General features: G+C 47.2%; 1 protein-coding gene across 3 annotated transcripts in view; it reads left to right on the plus strand.

The window, feature by feature from the left end:
• The window catches only part of GALNT13 (polypeptide N-acetylgalactosaminyltransferase 13), a 35,496-nt gene extending 17,696 nt beyond the window's left edge, over nucleotides 1–17,800 (plus strand). Inside the window, exons 7-11 of one of the 3 annotated variants that reach the window (XM_041407230.1) lie at nucleotides 4,324–4,504; nucleotides 7,699–7,838; nucleotides 9,914–10,012; nucleotides 11,872–12,006; nucleotides 17,660–17,800. In XM_041407230.1, coding sequence (XP_041263164.1) covers nucleotides 4,324–4,504; nucleotides 7,699–7,838; nucleotides 9,914–10,012; nucleotides 11,872–12,006; nucleotides 17,660–17,800 — 696 coding nt within the window. Of the gene's footprint in view, nucleotides 1–4,323; nucleotides 4,505–7,698; nucleotides 7,839–9,913; nucleotides 10,013–11,871; nucleotides 12,007–14,791; nucleotides 14,978–17,659 lie in introns of those variants that run through there. The other 2 variants (XM_041407220.1, XM_041407240.1) reach the window with 2 other exon arrangements.
• The last annotated feature ends 1,669 nt before the right edge of the window (nucleotides 17,801–19,469 follow it).

Genomic DNA, 19,469 nt, shown 5'->3' on the forward strand with positions numbered 1-19,469 from the left:
AATTATTACAGCTCCAAGGGTTTGCTTCAGTCAAGGAAAACCTGATGTATTCATAAACTTTATTTTTATTTATGAAATTACTGAAATTTTTAGCTTTGTGTTAAATCCTCCGAGTGGTTTTATCCCACTTGGAGAATGCCCTGAAAACTTGATGCTCTGAAAGGATTTCCTATGGCTTTGGAAAGGGAATTTAAAATTATCTGTCTATCAGAAAAAAAAAAAAATCCTATGAGATTATTCCTTAGGATAACCCAGGCAGGGCTGGGACTGGGAATGTGAGCTCTGAGCAGGGTAGGACGGGGTTTATTTGGGATTTCTGGATCTGCTGGAAGTGCAGAAAGGACAGGGAAAAGGGGATTTCTTCAGGGATGTGGCAGTGGAGTTGTTCTGATCTCTGGAATTCCTGCTTGGCTGTTGTGGGAATTGTGACAGGAAAGGGTGAGGAGCAGGAAGGGTTAATTCCTTTAGAAGCCAGTCAGAATCCTGGCTCTGGAGCCGGGCTGGGAGAGCTGGGAATGTTCCCCTGGAGAAGGGAAGGCTCCAGGAGAGCTGGAGAGGGACTGGGGACAAGGCATGGAGGGACAGGAGCCAGGGAATGGCTCCCAGTGCCAGAGGGCAGGGATGGGTGGGAGATTGGGAACTGGGAATTCCTGGCTGGGCTGGAATTCCCAGAGCAGCTGGGGCTGCCCTGGATCCCTGGAATGTCCCAGGCCAGGCTGGACAACTGGGATGGTGGGAGGTGTCCCAGTATGGATTGGGATGGGATTTAATGCCCTTCCAACCCAAAGCATTCCAGAATTCCCTGACTCCCTGGCATCCCAACAGCGAGGGATGAATGCATTCCACAGTCTGTGAGGGGAGCAGATCCCTGGGACCCCACAATTCTCAGCCAGGACGGGAACTTTTGGGAAGCAGTCACATTCCCAGGGAGTGTCCCAGAAGGTTGATTCGTTGGGATTTTAAACAAATATCGAAAACTTCCTTTTGCTAAGAAGAGGGTGCAAGTTCCCCCACATCCCATCCCAGCTGGCACAGGGAGCAGATTGCTCCAAGGAGAGCCAAAAATGGGCTGGAAAAGTGTCCAGGAGCAGAGGTTTTTAGAAATGGTGGTGTGGGAGGAATTCCCTGCCAGCTGGGATGGGAAACCAGCAGGGGAATGCTGGGATTTGGGATGGAGGGTGCCTCAAAATGTGTGTCCTCCTTCCTGGCGTGTCCAGTTATTCCAGACTGCTCCAGGAGCACATCCATGGTGAATATTTGGGATTTACTCCCTGGTGTATGTTTGGGGTTATTCCCAGATTTCTCCATGAACACATCCTTGGTGTATATTTGGGATTTATTCCACACTCCCTGTTTGTTCTGGGAATACATCCCTGGAGTATTTGGGGTTATTCCGTGGAATTATTTGGGGTTATTCCATGTAATTATTTATGGTTATTCCATGGAATTATTGGGGGTTTTTCCATGAGCACATCCCTGGAGTTTATGTGACGTTATTCCATGCTCCCAGGTTGCTCCATGAGCATATCCTAGGTGAATATTTGGGATTTATTCCCTGGTGCATATTTGGGGTTACTCCATGGAGTTATTTGGGGTTATTCCATGGTGGATATTTGGGGCTATTCCATGGAGTTAGTTGGGGTTACTCCATGCAGTTATTTGGGGTTATTCCATGGAGTTAATTGGGGTTATTCCATGGTGGATATTTGGGGCTATTCCATGGAGTTAGTTGGGGTTACTCCATGCAGTTATTTGGGGTTTATTCCATAGAGTTTTTTGGGGTTACTCCATGCATTTTTTTGGGGTTATTCCATGCAGTTTTTTGGGATTATTCCATGCAGTTTTTGGGGTTATTCCATGCTCCCAGGTTGCTCCATGGGCACATCCCTGGTGTATATTTGGGATTTTTCCGTGTTCCCTCTGGAATTCCTTGGCACCCCTGATCCCGGAGTTCCCCCGAGTCCCTGAGCAGTTAACACAGGGATGTGTCACTGCTGATCCCACAGAACCCATCCCTCCTCATTCTCATGGAATTCTGGGAATGGAGGGAGCCCTAATTAACTAAATCTGCCTTGGTTGCCATGGGAACTCAGGTCTGTGTCAAGGAGCTTTAATTCCAAGATTCCACCAGAGCTCCTGCTTAAAACTCCTCAAAAACTCATGGATTTAACACCAGGAGGAGCCTGGAGGTAAAAGAATTGTAATAAAATAATTGAAATGAAAAGTTGCAATAATTAAAACAATTGAAATAAATAATTGAAATTTAAAAAATGGAAAGAAATAATGGAAAGAAATATTTGAAATAAAGAATTGAAATAAAGAATTGAAATAAAAACTGGAACTAAAATAATTGAAATAATTAAGATAAATAAAATATTTAATTAAAATAAAGAATTAAATAATTTGGATCCTTCTGGCTCCTTAGTAGGGACTAAAGCCCTGACCAGAGGTTGAGTCCCATCCCCAAGGATTTAAAAGCTGTGGAATGAGGACATGGATCAGTGGTGAACGAGGTTAACGTTGGACTCAATGATCTTGGAAGTTTTTTCCAAACTAAATAATTCCAGGATTCCCAGCCTTTCTCACTCCATAGTGATCCAGCAGCAAAATTTGTTATTTAACCCCAAAGTTCTCAATTCCAGCATTCCATCATGTTTTAGATTATCCCGAGCACAGATTTTGGCTCCAGCACTGGAAAGGGAAAATTTCCATCTGGGAAAAGTTCCCCACATTGGCTTCTTCATTTAGTATGGAATTTTTGGGATTTCACCAGCACATGAGGTGGAGAACACACCCTGAATTCCTGGGTTTCACCTCTGAGGGTCTGGCATGTGCTGCCTTGTGTCCCTGGGTGTGGCAATATCCTGGGAATGCTGGGGCTTTCCTCGGGATGGCCATGGATGGGATTCTGCTTGGAAAAATTTATATACATATATATAAAATGTAAATATATAAAAAATAGAAATATATATATTCTATGTTTATATGAAAAATTATATGTGCATATTTGAGTGTGTGGGTAGAAGTTCTGCTCTGTTCCTTTGGATCGTATGGGATCCTGGAAGATGCATTCCCTCCATGAATCCATTAGGGAATGGCACCTTTCCCAGCAGGATGGAACCCTGTTTGTGCTCCAGGGACATCAATCCAAGTGAGCCATTCCCAGCACTGGGAGCTCTGGGGAAGAGCAGGAAAAATCCAATCAAAATTGTCTTTATTGCTCCTTGGAGTGGGGCTGGGCCTGAGCTCCATGGATTTTGGGGAAGAGCAGGGAAATCCAGTTAAAATTCTCCTTTTCGAGTTGTTTTCCATAGAATTCCTGTGTGGTGCAATGTGTGAGGTGGCAACAAATTCCACAGTGTCCTTTAAAAAGTCTTTTTTCTTTCCATAAAACTCCTCCCAAATCCATTCCCGGTTGGATTTGAGCTGCTGCTTGCCCAGGAGGCCCAAATCCCACCCAATTGACCCTGACAATTCCCCTGAAATAATCCATGGGAATGGGAGCAACCCTGGAGTGTGGCTGGGTCCAAGCTCCGTGGATTTTGGGGAAGAGCAGGGAAATCCAGGTAAAATTGTCTTTACTCCATGGATTTTGGGGAAAAGCAGGGAAATCCAATCAAAATTCTCTTTTCATAGCTCCTATTTGTTTCCCACGGAATTCCTGTGTGGTGAAATGTGCTGCAAATTCCACAGTGTCCTTTAAAAAGCCGGGTTTTTTCCCCCATTCAACTCCTCCCGAGCATTCCCGGTTGGATTTGAGCTGCTGCTCGCTCAGGAGGCCCAAATCCCACCCAGTTTCCCCTGACATTTGTTGCCAGCCAGGACCAGATCCCTGAATTTTGCCTTGAAAGCCCTGCTGGGAGGGGTGGCGGGGGGCACAGACAGGAATCCTGCCCTGCCGTGTTTGGGATGCTGTGGATGCCGTGTGAGGTGCTCCCGGGACGAGTGGAGAGACGAGAGTCTCAACTCCATGGTGCTGTGGATGCCGTGTGGGGGGCTCCAAGGACGAGTGGAGAGACGAGAGTCTCAACTCCATGTTTCAGAAGGCTTGGTTTATTATCTTATGATACATATTATATTAAAATACTGCATTAAAACTATCCTAAAAGAACAGAGAGAAAAGGATTCATCCGAAGGCTGGAAAGGACAGGAATGGGATGCATAACAAAGACTCCTGACTCCCAGAGAGTCCGAGCCAGCTGCATCTGTGGTTGGGCATTAATTAGAAACAACCAACCTGTCCCAATCCCAGCTCACCTGTTGATCCCACAGCAGCACACAGTTACACGTTTGGGGCCCGGTCCCTGCACGTTCCCGTTGCAGATCTGGCAGTGTGGAGGCTCCCTGGAGATTGTCACCTGCTCCCACGTGGGACACGTGTTCCGCAAGGCCACCCCCTACACCTTCCCGGGGGGCACCGGCCACGTCATCAACAAGAACAACCGCAGGCTGGCCGAGGTCTGGATGGACGAGTTCAAGGATTTCTTCTACATCATCTCCCCGGGTACGGCCGCCCTTGGGATCCGCGCGGGGTCCGGAGCGCGTCCTGAAAAAGGGAGCTGGGAGTGGGAGGTGGCATGGAGCTGTTTGGGTTGGAGAAGTTCGTGGAGATCTTGGAGTCCAACATTGCCAGCAGTGCCATGTCCCCAGTGCCACATCCACAGGGCCCTGGAATCCCTGCAGGGATGGGGAGGGTCTCCCTTGTCAGGAGGGGCCCAGGTGGTCCCTAGAATCCTCAGGGGTCTGTGGGAAGGGCAGCAGAGGTCCCAGCATGGAGAGTTGGAACCCTTTGGAGCTCGGCACTGGGATTTTCTCCCCCATGTGTAGCAGGGAGCACCCATGGACCAGGGAAGTGTCACTGCTATTTTATTGTGGGATCATTTTCCCATTTTCCCACCTTCCACCTTCCTTCCCACTGAAATTCTGTGGCAGCAGAGTCAGTTTCAATTTTCCCTGGCAAGTCAGTAATATCCCTGTGAGTTTTGTGCTTCTTCTCCTGCACCATTTCCTGCTGTTATCCCTCACCTGTTCCAGCTGAATTCCTGCTGTTTTCCATGGGCTGCTCCAGGAATTTGGTTTTTCCAGGGGTTCAAGATATCAGGAATCAGCACTTAATCCCAGCTGGAAAGAATCTCTGGGATTCTGCTTGTGGAATCCCATTTCTCCTGTGGATGCTCACAGAATATTCCCAATCCGTCCTGGAAATCCCTTAAAAAGCTGGGAAATTTAAATTTAAAAAAAGTCTTTGCTCATTTTAAGCACCTAACAATGGTGTAAATATATATATGTATATATATGGATCTCTTCCTTGTGGCTTTTATCCCATCAATTTTTAAGGAAACTGTTCCTTTAAAACAGAAAAATTAAGATGACATGCCAACCTGCTTTTTATATTTATTGTGAGGTTATTCCTTGTTTTTCCCTTCTGGAACGAGCCCAGATCAGCTGGATTTCAGTGCTCCTAGAAGTGCCCTCTCCTCTTCCCAGGATTTGATACAAAATGCCAGCAGAGAACCCTTGGTGAAAATTGGATTTCAGGGAAAGGGTGGAATTAGGTCACTACCAGTGGCAAGGGTTTGTAATCCAAAATTTCAGCCATGTGGAAGAATTTGGGAATAGGTGGTCTTTGTATTCCCTGATCTCCTCCCATGTTATTTATTAATACCTGTATTAATTAATAGATAAAATATAATGAGGTTGTTCCTCAGCATTGAGAAGCAAGTGGAGGAGAAAGGGAAATAAAATGAAGATTTTCATGGAAATTCTCCATAAAAATAAGTAGGAAATAATAGATCTTTTTAAAATAGGGCGTTCCTAAATATAAAAAGTATTCCTAAGTATTTTTAATCTGCTTTTTGATCATTTTCCCTTCCTATTAATGAGGAAAATGGAGATCTCTGGATAATTCTCTGGGAGAACAAAGGAATTTGCCTGTTGGTAATGAGGGCTCTGTTGTCTGGCACAGCCTCATCCCCAGCTCCTCTGGGAGCTGATTCATCCCATTCCTGAGTCAAGATCCCGGGAGAGAGGAGCCAGGGGCAGCTCCCAGTGGGAAGTAGACTTCTCAGCATAATTAGGGGCACACCTCATAATTACATCCTAAATTAAAAGTCTGGAGAGAGCTGGTTCCCTGGGAAAACAGAATTCTGCTGGAGGAGAGCTCAGCTCTAATTTTTGGGATCTTGAGCATATTTTTAATTGGTGCCTTCTCCTGTTTTTGTGTGGATAACAGGAAAATCTTTATTTGTGCTGAGATGAGTCAGGAGCCAGAGTTTTTAATAAATCCAAGCTGGATTTAAGAAAACCAGGAAAAAAATCCCAAAGCAGTGAGGAAAACTCCCCTTTTGGGTTTGGTGTAACCCTGCATTGCCAAGGAATTGGAGTTTTCCTTGGGAGGAGCCTGGCTCAAGGCCTGCAGCTCATGAGCCAAATAAATCAGGAGAGCTTCAGAAATCCTGGACATGCTTCAAATGGGATTTCTTAGGAAAGAAAGGGAATGGATAAATCTGGAATCCAGGAGCTGCCACGTGTGGGACTGTCCCAGCTTGGGTCAGATGAGGTTCAAAAAATCCTGGGAGAGGAAGCTGAGAGGGATTTTCCTCCTAAATCACAGCAAATCTTGGCAATTGTCTGGCTGCAAAAAAGGTTCTTCCCTGTCTGTGTGGGAGGGCAAAAAGTGGGATTGGGATCCTCTCCTGAAACACAAACTGTGCCCAAAATATTCCCTCCACAGCCACTGGTTTCCAACAGTTCCTTCCTTCCTTCCTTCCTTCCTTCCTTCCTTCCTTCCTTAGCTGGGACTCCATGACCTTGGAATGCTTTTCCAGCCTCCATGATTCCATGAAAACCTGTGTCCAGGTCCTGCTGATGTGCAGCCAGGTCTGGCTCCATGTCTGCTCCTTTGGGACCTGTTGTGGTGGCAGGAGATGGGCACAAAGAGTGGGAAGAGCCATGGGATGCTCCAAGGAAATCCAGCTCAGGTGCTGGCCTTGGACACTTCCAGGGATCCAGGGGCAGCCACAGCTTCTCTGGGAATCCTTGCCAGGCCCTCCCCACCTGGTCTGAGTTATTCCTGTCAGGAGAGTTCAGGGAAACACGGTTTGTGAAAATGTGACCGGATTCCTTTGTTATTTTGGAATATGAAGAAATCAGGGAATTCTGCAGTCCTGCCTTTCCAGATTGACAAAGGAAGGAAAAAGGATCACTTGCCAAGCATTTCACTTGGCTCCATTAATGAGTGAATTAATTATAATTACCCCTTGCACACCTCCACGGAGAGGCAGCCACTCAGCCCTCACAGCCTGCTGCTCCCAATCCCAGCACATGGATTGGAATCAAGAGGAGCTGGGGCAGCTCTGGGATTTTCCCCAAATGTCTGATGGGCTCTTCTCTCGCCATTCCAGGGGTGGTGAAGGTCGATTACAGAGACATTTCCATCAGGAAAACCCTGCAGGGGAGCTGGGGCAGCTCTGGGATTTTCCCCAAATGTTTGATGGGCTCTTCTCTCACCATTCCAGGGGTAGTGAAGGTGGATTACAGAGATTTTCCCCAAATGTCTGATGGGCTCTTGTGTCACCATTCCAGGGGTGGTGAAGGTGGATTATGGAGATGTTTCCATCAGGAAAGCCCTGCAGGGGAGTTTGGGCAGCTCTGGGATTTTCCCCAAATGTCTGATGGGCTCTTGTGTCACCATTCCAGGGGTGGTGAAGGTGGATTACGGAGATGTTTCCGTAAGGAAAGCCCTGCGGGAGAGGCTCGGGTGCAAACCCTTCTCCTGGTACCTGGAGAACGTCTACCCTGACTCGCAGATCCCGCGGCGCTACTACTCCCTGGGAGAGGTACGGGCTGGCCTGGAGGGATGAGCCGGGAATGGCGGGACAACGGGAAGGGCAGCGATCCAGGAGTGCAGGAAAAAAAGGAAAGCAGTAAAGAAAAGAAACCAGGAATCGCAGGAAAGCAGGAGTAGAGGAAAGCAGGAATTAAAGGAAATCAATCCGGGCAGGAAACCAGTAGTACAAACCAGTAAGGAAAGCAAGAATGGAAACCAGTAAGGGAAGGAAACTGGTAACTACAGCAAGGAAAGCAGGAAAACCAAGAAATAATCCAGTAAGAAGTGGAAACCAGTAAGGAAAGGAAAGCAGCCTTGAGGGTAAACAGTAATTACAACGTAAAGCAAACAAATAAATCCAGGACACCAAGAAGTGCAGCAAACCAGTAAGTACAGGAAACCACTAACTGATGGAAACCAGTAAGATAAACCAGCAAGGCAGGAAACCAGTAAATAAAGGGAGGCAGTAGGACAGGAAAGCAGCAAGGAAAGGAAACCAGTAACTACAGCAAACCAGTAGTACTGGAAACCAGTAAGAACTGGAAACCTGTTAATAAGGAAAACCAGTAGGTACCAAAAACCAGCAAGTACAACAAACCAGTAAGGAAAGAAACCAGTAAGTACAGGGAACCTGGAGGTGTCCAGAGCCAATGGATCCACTCCCAAGGGGATGAGGTGGCTTTGGAGCCAAGACTCAGGTGCTGAAGTTCCTTTCTTTTCTCTTATTCCTCTTGATTTCTTTTTTCTCTTTATTTTCAAGTCCTTTTTGAGGAGAAGTTGCTGTTCCAAACATATTCCCTCTCTTTAAAAATCTCTCTTTAAATCAAGTGTCTATTCCAAATGTTCACCAGGCAAATCTGTCTCCCAAGTGGAGCAGGAGATTGGAAAAGTGAAGTTTGGGATTAATATTTTGACACAATGAATGTGCAGCTCTTGAGGGGAACCTTCCATCATCGTTAATGGCTTAGAAATGGCATTTTTGGGATTTTTTTAAAGAAATGTTTGTTGACTGAGTGTTTCCCAGCCTGGGGCTGAGGGTCAAGGACATTCCTGGTGATCACAAGGTTCTGGGACCACCAGGAGCTGGAATTCCTTTGAAATTCAGCAAATTCACAGCTAAAAATATTATATTGAGTCATTCCTCTGCTGCCTTTTAAAAGCTCTGGAATGGGTTGATTTGATGATGATGGAATAACAATCAAAGGATTTGATGATGGAATAGCAATCCTGAAATAACACTCTGAGGAACAAATGGCTTTTTTTGACATCCTGGAAAGTGATTTCCCACTGAAATTTGCCATTGTAGGCAGGAATAAAAGGCACTGGAGGATTCCAGATTTAATCCTGCCAAAATAAAGGGAAATGGGGGTTTCCAGCAAGGAAAGGACTTGTCTAGGGAATGTCAAATAATGTGGGATTGTGCCACGTTGTCAGGCTGGAAAATGGGATGAGAAAGGCAGAAAAAAGTGATTAAAACACCTGATCTGTGCAGAGTGGCCTCAGTTCCCATGGAAACAGCAGCTCAGGCAGGAGCTGGGAATTAAAGCCCTGCTTGGCTGTTCCAGTGGAGCAGGGAAAGGGAATTGCAGCCTCAAAACTCAGGGAGCAGCAGAGAAATGGGCAATTTTTAAGGCATTGGAAGTGCATTTTTTGGACATCTTCCTGCCTTTCAGAAGAGATTTGGGCAGGATTTGATCCATCCAAGCTGGAGCAGCATGATTAGGCCATAAATGATCCATGTCCTGCCCTGGATGGCTCCTCCTGGGCTCACATCCAAGGAAAAATGGTGTAAATCAAAGGTGAGCAGCACCAGGCCTCAAAGTGCATTTCCCAAGTGGATGTTTTGTTGTTTTCTGGGACAGACAGGGAGAAAAAGAAGGGAGATTTCAACAGATTTGGGATAATCATCCTGAATTCATGGCTTGACATGGAATAGTGAGAGGTGTCCCTGGCCATGGATGAGCTTTGGGGCCGTTCCCTGACTATTTGGGAATGTGATCTGTTTGCAAATTGCAGTTTTCTGCACAAATCTGGCAGGTCCAGGAAATACTTTTAAGGACTATTTCACCTCTTTCCTTTCTCCAGATCAGGAATGTTGAAACCAACCAGTGCTTGGACAACATGGGCCGCAAGGAGAACGAAAAAGTGGGATTTTTCAACTGCCATGGCATGGGAGGGAACCAGGTAAAGAAAAGCAGGGAAAAGTGGCTTATTTGCCCAAGAATTCCTTTGGAATATTTTAAGTATCTATTTCAATTCCATTTTAGATTTTGTTTGAAAGCATTAGCAAAAAAAATCAATGAAAATTCCAAATTACATTCCATTTTGAGCTGAAGGATTTTAAGAGGGCTCAGCCATTTTTTTTCAATTCTTTCCAGATTTTGGGGGAATATTGGTGCACATCCATGGGAAGTATCCCAGTGAATATATTGAATAGAATCCTGCTGTCATTTAGTAATAAATTTAACATTCCAGACACAAACTTTAGGAAATCTGATCAGGAATTTGAGTTTATTTTCATTAAAATGAAACGGGCACAATCCATAAACGTAGCTGGATCCATCTGTTCTGAATGTGTGTAGGGAAAAAAAAAATATCCAGGATATTCATGGAAGTTCTTTAGTGCAATTCCAGTAGTGGGGACCTGGGGTGTTTCATTTGGAGGGGCTGGAAAGGGAGTAGAAAAGTAGATGGAATTCTTGGTCTTGTGACCAGCTCTGGGTTAATTAGAACAGAATTTGCATATTCCAGTGGATATTCAAATTAGCATGGCTGCTCCAGATGGGGTTTGGGATGTAAATTATAATTAAGGGACTTTTAAGCATATTTGAAATTAACTATTTTAATAAATTAGAATTTATTATTTATGTGTAGAATTTTCCAGGGGTGGTGCCAGCCTGGCACGGTCACAATTCCCCGGTAGCTCTGGTGTTCCAGGCACCTGCTCCTGGCCACATTCCTGGTGGGAAAGGCTGGGATGCTCCGTGTTCCCATCCCTGGTTTGTCCTGGAGCTTCATCCCAGCTCCTGCCATCTCCTCCTGTTCCTTCTTCCATCCTCACTGGAGCTTGGCCTCGTTTCCCTGCTTCTTGGCTTGGAGAACCTTTCCCTTCCCCTGAATTCCTGTGGACTTCTCCAGGGTGAAACCTTTCCCTTCCCATGGATTTCTCCAGAGGAAAACCTTTCCCTTTCCCTGAATTCCCGTGGATTTCTCCAGGGGGAAACCTTTCCATTCCCCTGAATTCCCATGGATTTCTCCAGGGGAAAACCTTAAACCCTTCCCCTGAATTCCTGTGGATTTCTCCAGGGGGAAACCTTTCCCTTCCCCTGAATTCCTGTGGATTTCTCCAGGGGAAAACCTTTCCCTTCCCATGGATTTCTCCAGTGGAAAACCTTTCCCTTCCCTGAATTCCCATGGATTTCTCCAGTGGAAAACCTTTCCCTTCCCATGAATTCCCATGGATTTCTCCAGTGGAAAACCTTTCCCTTCCCATGGATTTCTCCAGTGGAAAACCTTTCCCTTTCCCTGAATTCCCATGGATTTCTCCAGAGGAAAACCTTTCCCTTCCCATGAATTCCCATGGATTTCTCCAGTGGAAAACCTTTCCCTTCCCTGAATTCCCATGGATTTCTCCAGTGGAAAACCTTTCCCTTCCCATGAATTCCCATGGATTTCTCCAGTGGAAAACCTTTCCCTTCCCATGGATTTCTCCAGTGGAAAACCTTTCCCTTTCCCTGAATTCCCATGGATTTCTCCAGTGGAAAACATTTCCCTTCCCATGGATTTCTCCAGTGGAAAACTTTTCCCTTCCCCTGAATTCCCATGGGTTTCTCCAATGAAAACGTTTCCCGTGCCCTGAATTCCCATGGATTTCTCTTGGGGAAAACCTTTTCCTTTTCATGGATTTCTCCAATGAAAACCTTTCCCTTCCCCTGAATTCCCATGGATTTCTCTGAGGCAGGGCTCCAGCTCTCCAGCCCGGGGTCCCTGCCAGGGCTGGGCTTGGGGTTCCCAGCCCTTTTGCAGCCCCCTGTGTGTTCCAGGTGTTTTCCTACACGGCGGACAAGGAGATCCGCACGGACGACCTGTGCCTGGACGTGTCGCGGCTCAACGGCCCCGTGCTCATGCTCAAGTGCCACCACCTGAGGGGCAACCAGCTCTGGGAGTACGATGCTGAGGTATCCCGGGCCCGGGGGGCGGTTCTGCCACTATCCCAGGATCCCTGAGGCTGGAGAAGCTCTCCCAGCCCATGGAGTCCCAGCTGTGCCCATCCCCACCCTGTCCCCAGCCCCAAGTGCCACCTCCAGGAATTCCTGGGACACCTCCAGGGATGGGCTCTGCAAACCTCCCTGGGCAGCTCCAATCCCTGAGCACCCTTGCCAGGAAGAATTTACCCCCCGCAGGGCCAGGGGTTGGATCAGTGATCCCTGTGAATCCCTTCCTGCTCAGAATTCCATGATTTTTTTCCTGGATAATTGCCACTTTTTGTCCCCAATCGCTGCGTCCCTGCAAAGCTGGGGAATTTCCATCCTGGGAGAGCTGAGGGGGTTGCACAAAAAATGTTCCTTGGATCACTGACTCCGCTTTCCTTCTGTCTTCCCTTCCCCCAGTATTTTGGGAAATGGGAGTATAGCTTTGAGGTAAGTCTGGTGCAATCCCTGTGCCAAATCCCAATCCCTGGAGTAGCTCCTGTAGCAGTGCCCTCACTCAGTGCTTCTCCATAGCTGCTGCTCCAACATTCCAGAGCTTCCTGCTCCCTGAGCCAGGCTGGGAGAGCTGGGAATGTTCCCCTGGAGAAGGGAAGGATCCAGGGAGAGCTCAGAGCCCCTGGCAGGGCCTGAAGGGGCTCCAGGAGAGCTGGAGAGGGACTGGGGACAAGGCATGGAGGGACAGGAGCCAGGGAATGGCTCCCACTGCCAGAGGGCAGGGATGGATGGGAGATTGGGAACTGGGAATTCCTGGCTGGGCTGGAATTCCCAGAGCAGCTGGGGCTGCCCCTGGATCCCTGGAGTGTTCCCAGGCCAGGCTGGACAGGGCTGGGAGCAGCCTGGGACGTGTCCCTGCCATGGCAGGGGTGGATTGGATGGGGTTTAAGGTCTTTCCACCCCGAAGCATTCCATGAATCCGTGTACCAGGAAAAGCCTGCTCAGATTGCCACATTTGTGTTTATCCCCGTGCGAGGAATCCCCTACCTTTGGGTATTTCATATCCTGTGAACACCAGAGAGAGAATTCCAAGTCCTGTACTGGTGGAGCTCTGCTTTTCCTGGAAGGATTGATGGACAGGAGGGAACAGGGAGTGCTGATCCGGAGGGATCCAGCACTGCTGTCCCTGCCCGTGACTCCAAGTGACATTTTGGGGACACTTGGCTCTGGTATTTTTAGTGGCTCCTTTATCCTCACATCACTTTTTCCATTCCTAAGCCAAAAACATGGAAAAGGAGCCGGTGAGGGATGTGGGAGAAGCATTCCAGCTGCTCCAGAGTGATGGGGCGACAGTGGGAAGAATTTAGGGAAGTGGAAGCTCCCCTTCATCTCACCCCACCTGGAATTGGCACCGGAATGGAAAAGCTGGAATTGTGAAAAACAAAAAAACAAAACAAAACAAACAAAAAAAAAAAAAACCCCAAAACAAACAAAACCTCTCATAAATGTTTAATGAATTCTGGTTTTAACTGGGTAATTCCCAAATGGGGTTCAGGGTGGTTTGTGCAGGAAAAACCCCAGCTGTGCCCAGACCTTTCCATGGGGAATCACAGCCATCCAAGGGCTTGGAGAGGCAGTATTTCGAGCCATGCCCAATGATGGATCATGGGAATGGGCTCAAGAGCAGGGAGGAAATTTTGGGATATTTGTGCAGAACAAAACCCATTTCTGCCTGGATCTTCCCGATGGGGAATTGCAGCAATCCAAGGAGTTGGAGGAGCAGGACTGGGAGCCACAATCTGCACTGGGTCATGGGAATGCCCTCAAGAACAAGGTGGAAGTTTTGGGATATTTCTGCTAGGAAAACCCAACTCTGCCTGGATCTTCCCATCAGGGATCTTTCCATCAGGGAATTGCAGCAATCCAAGGGTAGGGAGAATGGGACTGGGAGCCACAGTCTGGATCATGGGAGTGCTCTCAAGAGCAGGGAGGAAATTTTGGGATATTTCTAGGAAAACCCCATCTCTGCCTGGATCTTCCCATCAGGGATCTTTCCATCAGGGAATTGCAGCAATCCAAGGGTAGGGAGAATGGGACTGGGAGCCACAGTCTGGATCATGGGAGTGCTCTTAAGATCAAGGTGGGAAATTTTGGGATATTTCTAGGAAATATCTTTGGATCTTCCCAGCATGGAATTGCAGCAATCCAAGGGTAGGGAGAATGGGACTGGGAGCCACAGTCTGGATCATGGGAGTGCTCTTAAGATCAAGGTGGAAGTTTTGGGATATTTCTGCTAGGAAAACCCCATCTCTGCCTGGATCTTCCCAGCAGGGAATTGCAGCAATCCAAGGGCAGGGGGAACAGGATTGGGAGCCAGAGTCTGGATCATGGGAATGCCCTCAAGAGCAAGGTGGAAGTTTTAGGATATTTCTAGGAAAACCCCATCTCTGCCTGGATCTTCCCAGCAGGGAATAGCAGTAATCCAAAGGTAGGGAGAACGAGCCACAATCCACTCTGGATCATGGGAGTGCTCTCAAGAGCAAGGTGGAAGTTTTAGGATATTTCTAGGAAAACCCCATCTCTGCTTGGACCTTCCCAGCAGGGAATTGCAGGAGAGCACAGGATTGGGAGCCACAATCCACTCAGGATCATGGGAACGCTCTCAAGAGCAGGGAGGAGATTTTGTGTGCCATTCAATCCCATCCCACGAATTCCCCTCCGGACCTCCCCGCTGATCCCCGGCTCATTCCCGGCCCGTTCTCCACGAGCAATTCCCGGTTCTCCCCGCCGTTCCCGCTGAGCGTTCCCGCTTTTCCAGAGGCGCACGTTCCTGCACATCATCACGCAGTCGTGCCTGACGCTGGGCAGGGTGGAGGACGGCTCCCAGGGCCCCACGGTGGAGGCCTGCGACGGGAGCCCCCTGCAGAGCTGGATCCTCAGGAATTACTCCCGCCTGGAAGTCTTTAGGAAGGTTTACTCCAGCCCCACGGATTATTTCCTGTAGGGGCGTCGGGACTGGGAGGAAATCTAGGATGTGGTAAGGAATTGCCAGGAAATCTTCCTGCTCTGGGCTCTGCTGGAGGAGCTCGGCGGAGTTTCTGTCTTGTTTTAGTTTTGGGCGGAATTTTTGTGGTTTTGAAACGTTTTTTTGGCGGTTTTGGAAATGTTCGTATTTCGTGGAATTGGTGGATCTTCATGGAATACTTCAGGGAATTTTAAAAGAATGTTTGAAACACTTTTTCACGCAGTTTTCATTGTTTCGTGTCATTTTTCATACAATTTGCATAAAATTGTTCATAAAAATTCATAAAATTTTCATCGAATTTTCATGGATCTTTTGTAGAGTTTTCAGAGAATTTTATTACAATTTTTCATATAATTTTCATACAATTATTGTATATAATTTTTCATGGATTTTTCACAGAATGTTCACAGATTTTTTTTGTAGAATTATAATAGGATTTTTAATATATTTTTAACATATTTTTATAAAATTTAATATGATTTTTAATAGGATTTTCGTATAATTTAATAGAACCTTTCATATCAATTTTTTTCTATAAAACAAGACAGAAGATTATTTTATAGCTGTAGGATAGAACAGATGTTTAATGTTAGTTCTTAGTAATTATTAGTTACTAGTAATTATTGGTGTTAATTATTGCTAGTTTTAATTAATTTTGGATGAATTAAACTCCCTTGATCTCTTGCTATCACCATGATTATTCCAAGCTGCAGGAGCTGAAGATTTGGTTCCTGTTCCAAGACAGAAAAATAATTCCAATTGCAAAATATTTTCTCAAAAAGGTTCCGTTTTTCCTAGGATTTTCCCTAGAATTTTCCTAGAATTTGATTTTTTAAATAGATTTTTTTTCCTATCATTTTCATGGAATTTTTCCTATTCATTGGAGTAGCATAAGGAGATGGGTGGTAAGAAAACCAAATTCCTTGTTGGAATTTCCCACCAGTTTAGTTGGAACACCAGAAAAAAGTCTTATTTATATACATATATTTAAATTTATATATATATATATGTATATATTTTATATTTTTTATTTCTATATAAAAACAAAATATATAGGAATATAATTGATATAAATTTACACTAATAAACACCTATGTGTTTATTAAGTAATATATAAACATACTGCTGTATTTTTCAGTAAATATAATATTACACAGAAATATTATAAATAATGAAGATAAATGGTGTTTCTGAGCCATGAGAGCATCAGCCTCTTGCAAAAATGATTTCTGATTTTCCTTCAGTTAAGGATATTATTATATTTTTTATTTTCATTTATATTTGATATTATTCTTTGCTATATGATTTTTTATTATTTTATATATTTCTAGATTATATTATTTAATCTATTTTTAGTCCCTTACATTTTGTATTCTATATTATTTTTTATATTTATTTATATTGCACATATAGTAATCTATATTATATTATTTAATATATTAATTTGATATTATCTATAATTTAATATTTTATTTTTATCTATATTAATTGGTTTGTATAATTAATTAATTAATTAATTTATATTAATATTTATCTTCCTGGGTGAGCCCAAGACCTCAAGCAGCTCCCACCATTCCAGCCCCTCTATCCCTGAGGAAATCCCAAGGTTTGACATCAGCCTGGGCTGTTTGGGATGAATTCTGGGATTCGTTCCTCCTTTCTACCCTCTCCTGAGGGCTCCAGAATTTTCCTGCCCATCCTGGTTTTCCCTGATTGTTCCCTTGCCATAAAATTGGGCTCTGCTCCAGTGGATGATCTGCAGATGGGATTTCCACCCTGAAATTCCCCATTCCCAGGGTTCTTGGGAGAGCTGGGAATGTTCCCCTGGAGAAGGGAAGGCTCCAGGCAGAGCTCAGAGCCCCTGGCAGGGCCTGAAAGGGCTCCAGGAGAGCGGGAGAGGGACTGGGGACAAGGATGGAGGGACAGGAGCCAGGGAATGGCTCCCACTGCCAGAGGGAGATTGGGAACTGGGAATTCCTGGCTGGGAGGGTGGGCAGGCCCTGGCACAATCCCAGGGAATGGTGGTGGGAATGCTCCTGGCTCAGCTGGGACTGAACCTCTCTGGTGTTGCTTAAGGACAGAATTTCCTGTTTAACTTCCTGGGATTTCTCTGGGAATTTGTTCTCCCCGTGGAACAAGTGGTGTTTTATTCCTTTCAATACGTTTTGTGTCCTGATTCTCCCATCCCAAAGAAACGTGGTGGGATCAGAGGGTGCGATACAGGTGGTGTTTTATTCCTTCCAATTTGTTTTGTGTCCTCCTGATTCTCCCATCCCAAAGAAACGTGGTGGGATCAGAGGGGGTGTCCCAAGGAGAGATGCCCTGGGAACAAGAGCGTTTCCATGGAATACTGAGCAAATACATCCCCATCAGCATCAATTCCTGCTCCGGTCCCAAACTTTCCACGTGTCCATGGCCGTGGAGACCAAACTCCTCCATCCAACAGCTGTGCCTTGGAGATACAAGATTTCCTTGGAGTTATTTTCCCTTTGTTGGTTCGGCAGAGGGAGGAGCGGGCGGCTCCGGTGGGACGCGGTGGCGACGTCCCGGAGCTCCGGCAGCCTGCTCCACCAAACCAGGCCAGCAAATCGCATTCCCCGGTTGGAATTCCATCGGAATGCTGCGTTTCAGCAGGAATTCTCTGTCCCCTTCCCCTTGCAGAAGCTCACCCTGAGGCACCTGAACAGCAACCAGTGCCTGGCGGAGCCGTCGGAGGAGGACCGGCTGGTGCCCACCATGCGCGACTGCGGCGGCGGCCGCGCCCAGCAGTGGCTGCTGCGCAACATGACCCTGGGGGCCTGATTCCCGCCTCTCATCCCGCTTGTTCCCGCTTCTCCTGCTGCGCCCGGCGGTGCCCGGCCCTCTCCCGGGCCCAGCAGAGTCGCCGGGGGGGTTCCTGGTGCCGCGGTGCCCTTGGACTCCTCCGGGCCTCCGGGTGATCCAAGACGTGCTGGTACCGACGCCAGCGGGCTCCAGATTCCAGAGGCAGCAGCTGACCTTGGAGAAGGTGGGATATGGAGGCATTGTTGTCACTCCAGAGGTGCCAGCTGACCTTGGAAAAGGTGGGATATGGAGGCATTGTTGTCACTCCAGAGGTGCCAGCTGGCCTTGGAGAAGTTGGAATATGGAGGCGTTGCTGCCACTCCAGATTCCCGAGGCAGCAGCTGACCTTGGAGAAGTTGGGATATGGAGGCATTGCTGCCACTCCAGAGGTACCAGCTGACCTTGGAAAAGGTGGGATATGGAGGCATTGTTGTCACTCCAGAGGTACCAGCTGACCTTGGAGAAGTTGGGATATGGAGGCGTCGCTGTCACACGTCCCCACAGAGAGGTGGCCCAGTCCAAAGGCCCTGTGGCACCAGCTGGCACTGGGAGCCATCCTGGGAGGTGTGGTCTGAGCTGATGGGATGTGCCGGGCTCTCCTGGAGGAGATCCTGGAGAATATCCTGGGGAATCTTGGAGTGGTCTCTCGTGCCCAGTGGGATTTGACAGCACCAAAGCTTCCTGGGTTGTGCTGAGAAAAAACGGGATCCAGTGTTGGGGAAACCAGGCCAGGACTGCACTTCAGCACGAATTCCAACAGATGAGGCCACAGGAGACACGGGAATGCTGAGGGGAAGGAGTGACACTCATGGGACCTCGGAGGAAGCTGTCCTCTCCTTCCATGGGGATGGGGCTGGGGCCGGACCTGGAACGACCAAAACTGAGACCTCTGGAGCTTGGAGGGTCTCCATCCCTCCATCCCAACGCATCCATGAATCCCTGCATCCCAGCTCTGTCCCTGGATCCACTCCCAGCTCTGCCTCCAGGTGTTCCCTGGAATCCCAGAGGCTCCTTTCTGGTTTCAGGAATTCGGGGGCTCGATCCTTTTGTGGGTGTGGCTGTTCCCAAAGTGCTGCTGGCACTCGGGAGCTGCTCCCCCTGGGATGTGGGGACGGGGACATTCCCAGAACGTGCTGGGGACATTCCTTTGGGAGCCACCCCTAATGCAGCTGTGGCCCTCTGGGCTGGGATTTTGGGAATTCTCACTGCCCAGAGGATTCAGGAGACTGAAATCCCAGGGCAGCGGGATCCCAGCACGGGTAAGTGGGGAAATATTTCCCAGGATTTCCCTCACAATTCCCAGCAATCTCTGTAAAATGCACTGGGTCATTAAAAATGCTGGTATTTTCTGTATCTGCTCTGGTGGTTCTGGATTCATGCCGGGGTTTATGGGTGTGTAAATGACAGAGGATATCTGCTGGATCCAGAGCATTACATGGGAAGCAGGAGGGAGTTCAGCTGGGAAGGGGGTTGCTGGGCATGCATGGAGCTGGAATATCCTGGATTAACTCGGATTGGGGCTCATCTCCAGCCTCCTGCCCAAATATTCCTGCTCCTCATCCTCCAGTCACTCTAAAAATACAAAATGTGGTTTAAAAGATCCCGCAGAAAAGGGGGAGGTTTTGTTCTGCTTCGTAAAAAGAGCAGG

This window comes from Onychostruthus taczanowskii, unplaced genomic scaffold (genome assembly GCF_017590055.1).
Source record: "Onychostruthus taczanowskii isolate IOZ18803 unplaced genomic scaffold, ASM1759005v1 scaffold10, whole genome shotgun sequence".
NCBI classification, from domain to species: Eukaryota; Metazoa; Chordata; class Aves; order Passeriformes; family Passeridae; genus Onychostruthus; species Onychostruthus taczanowskii.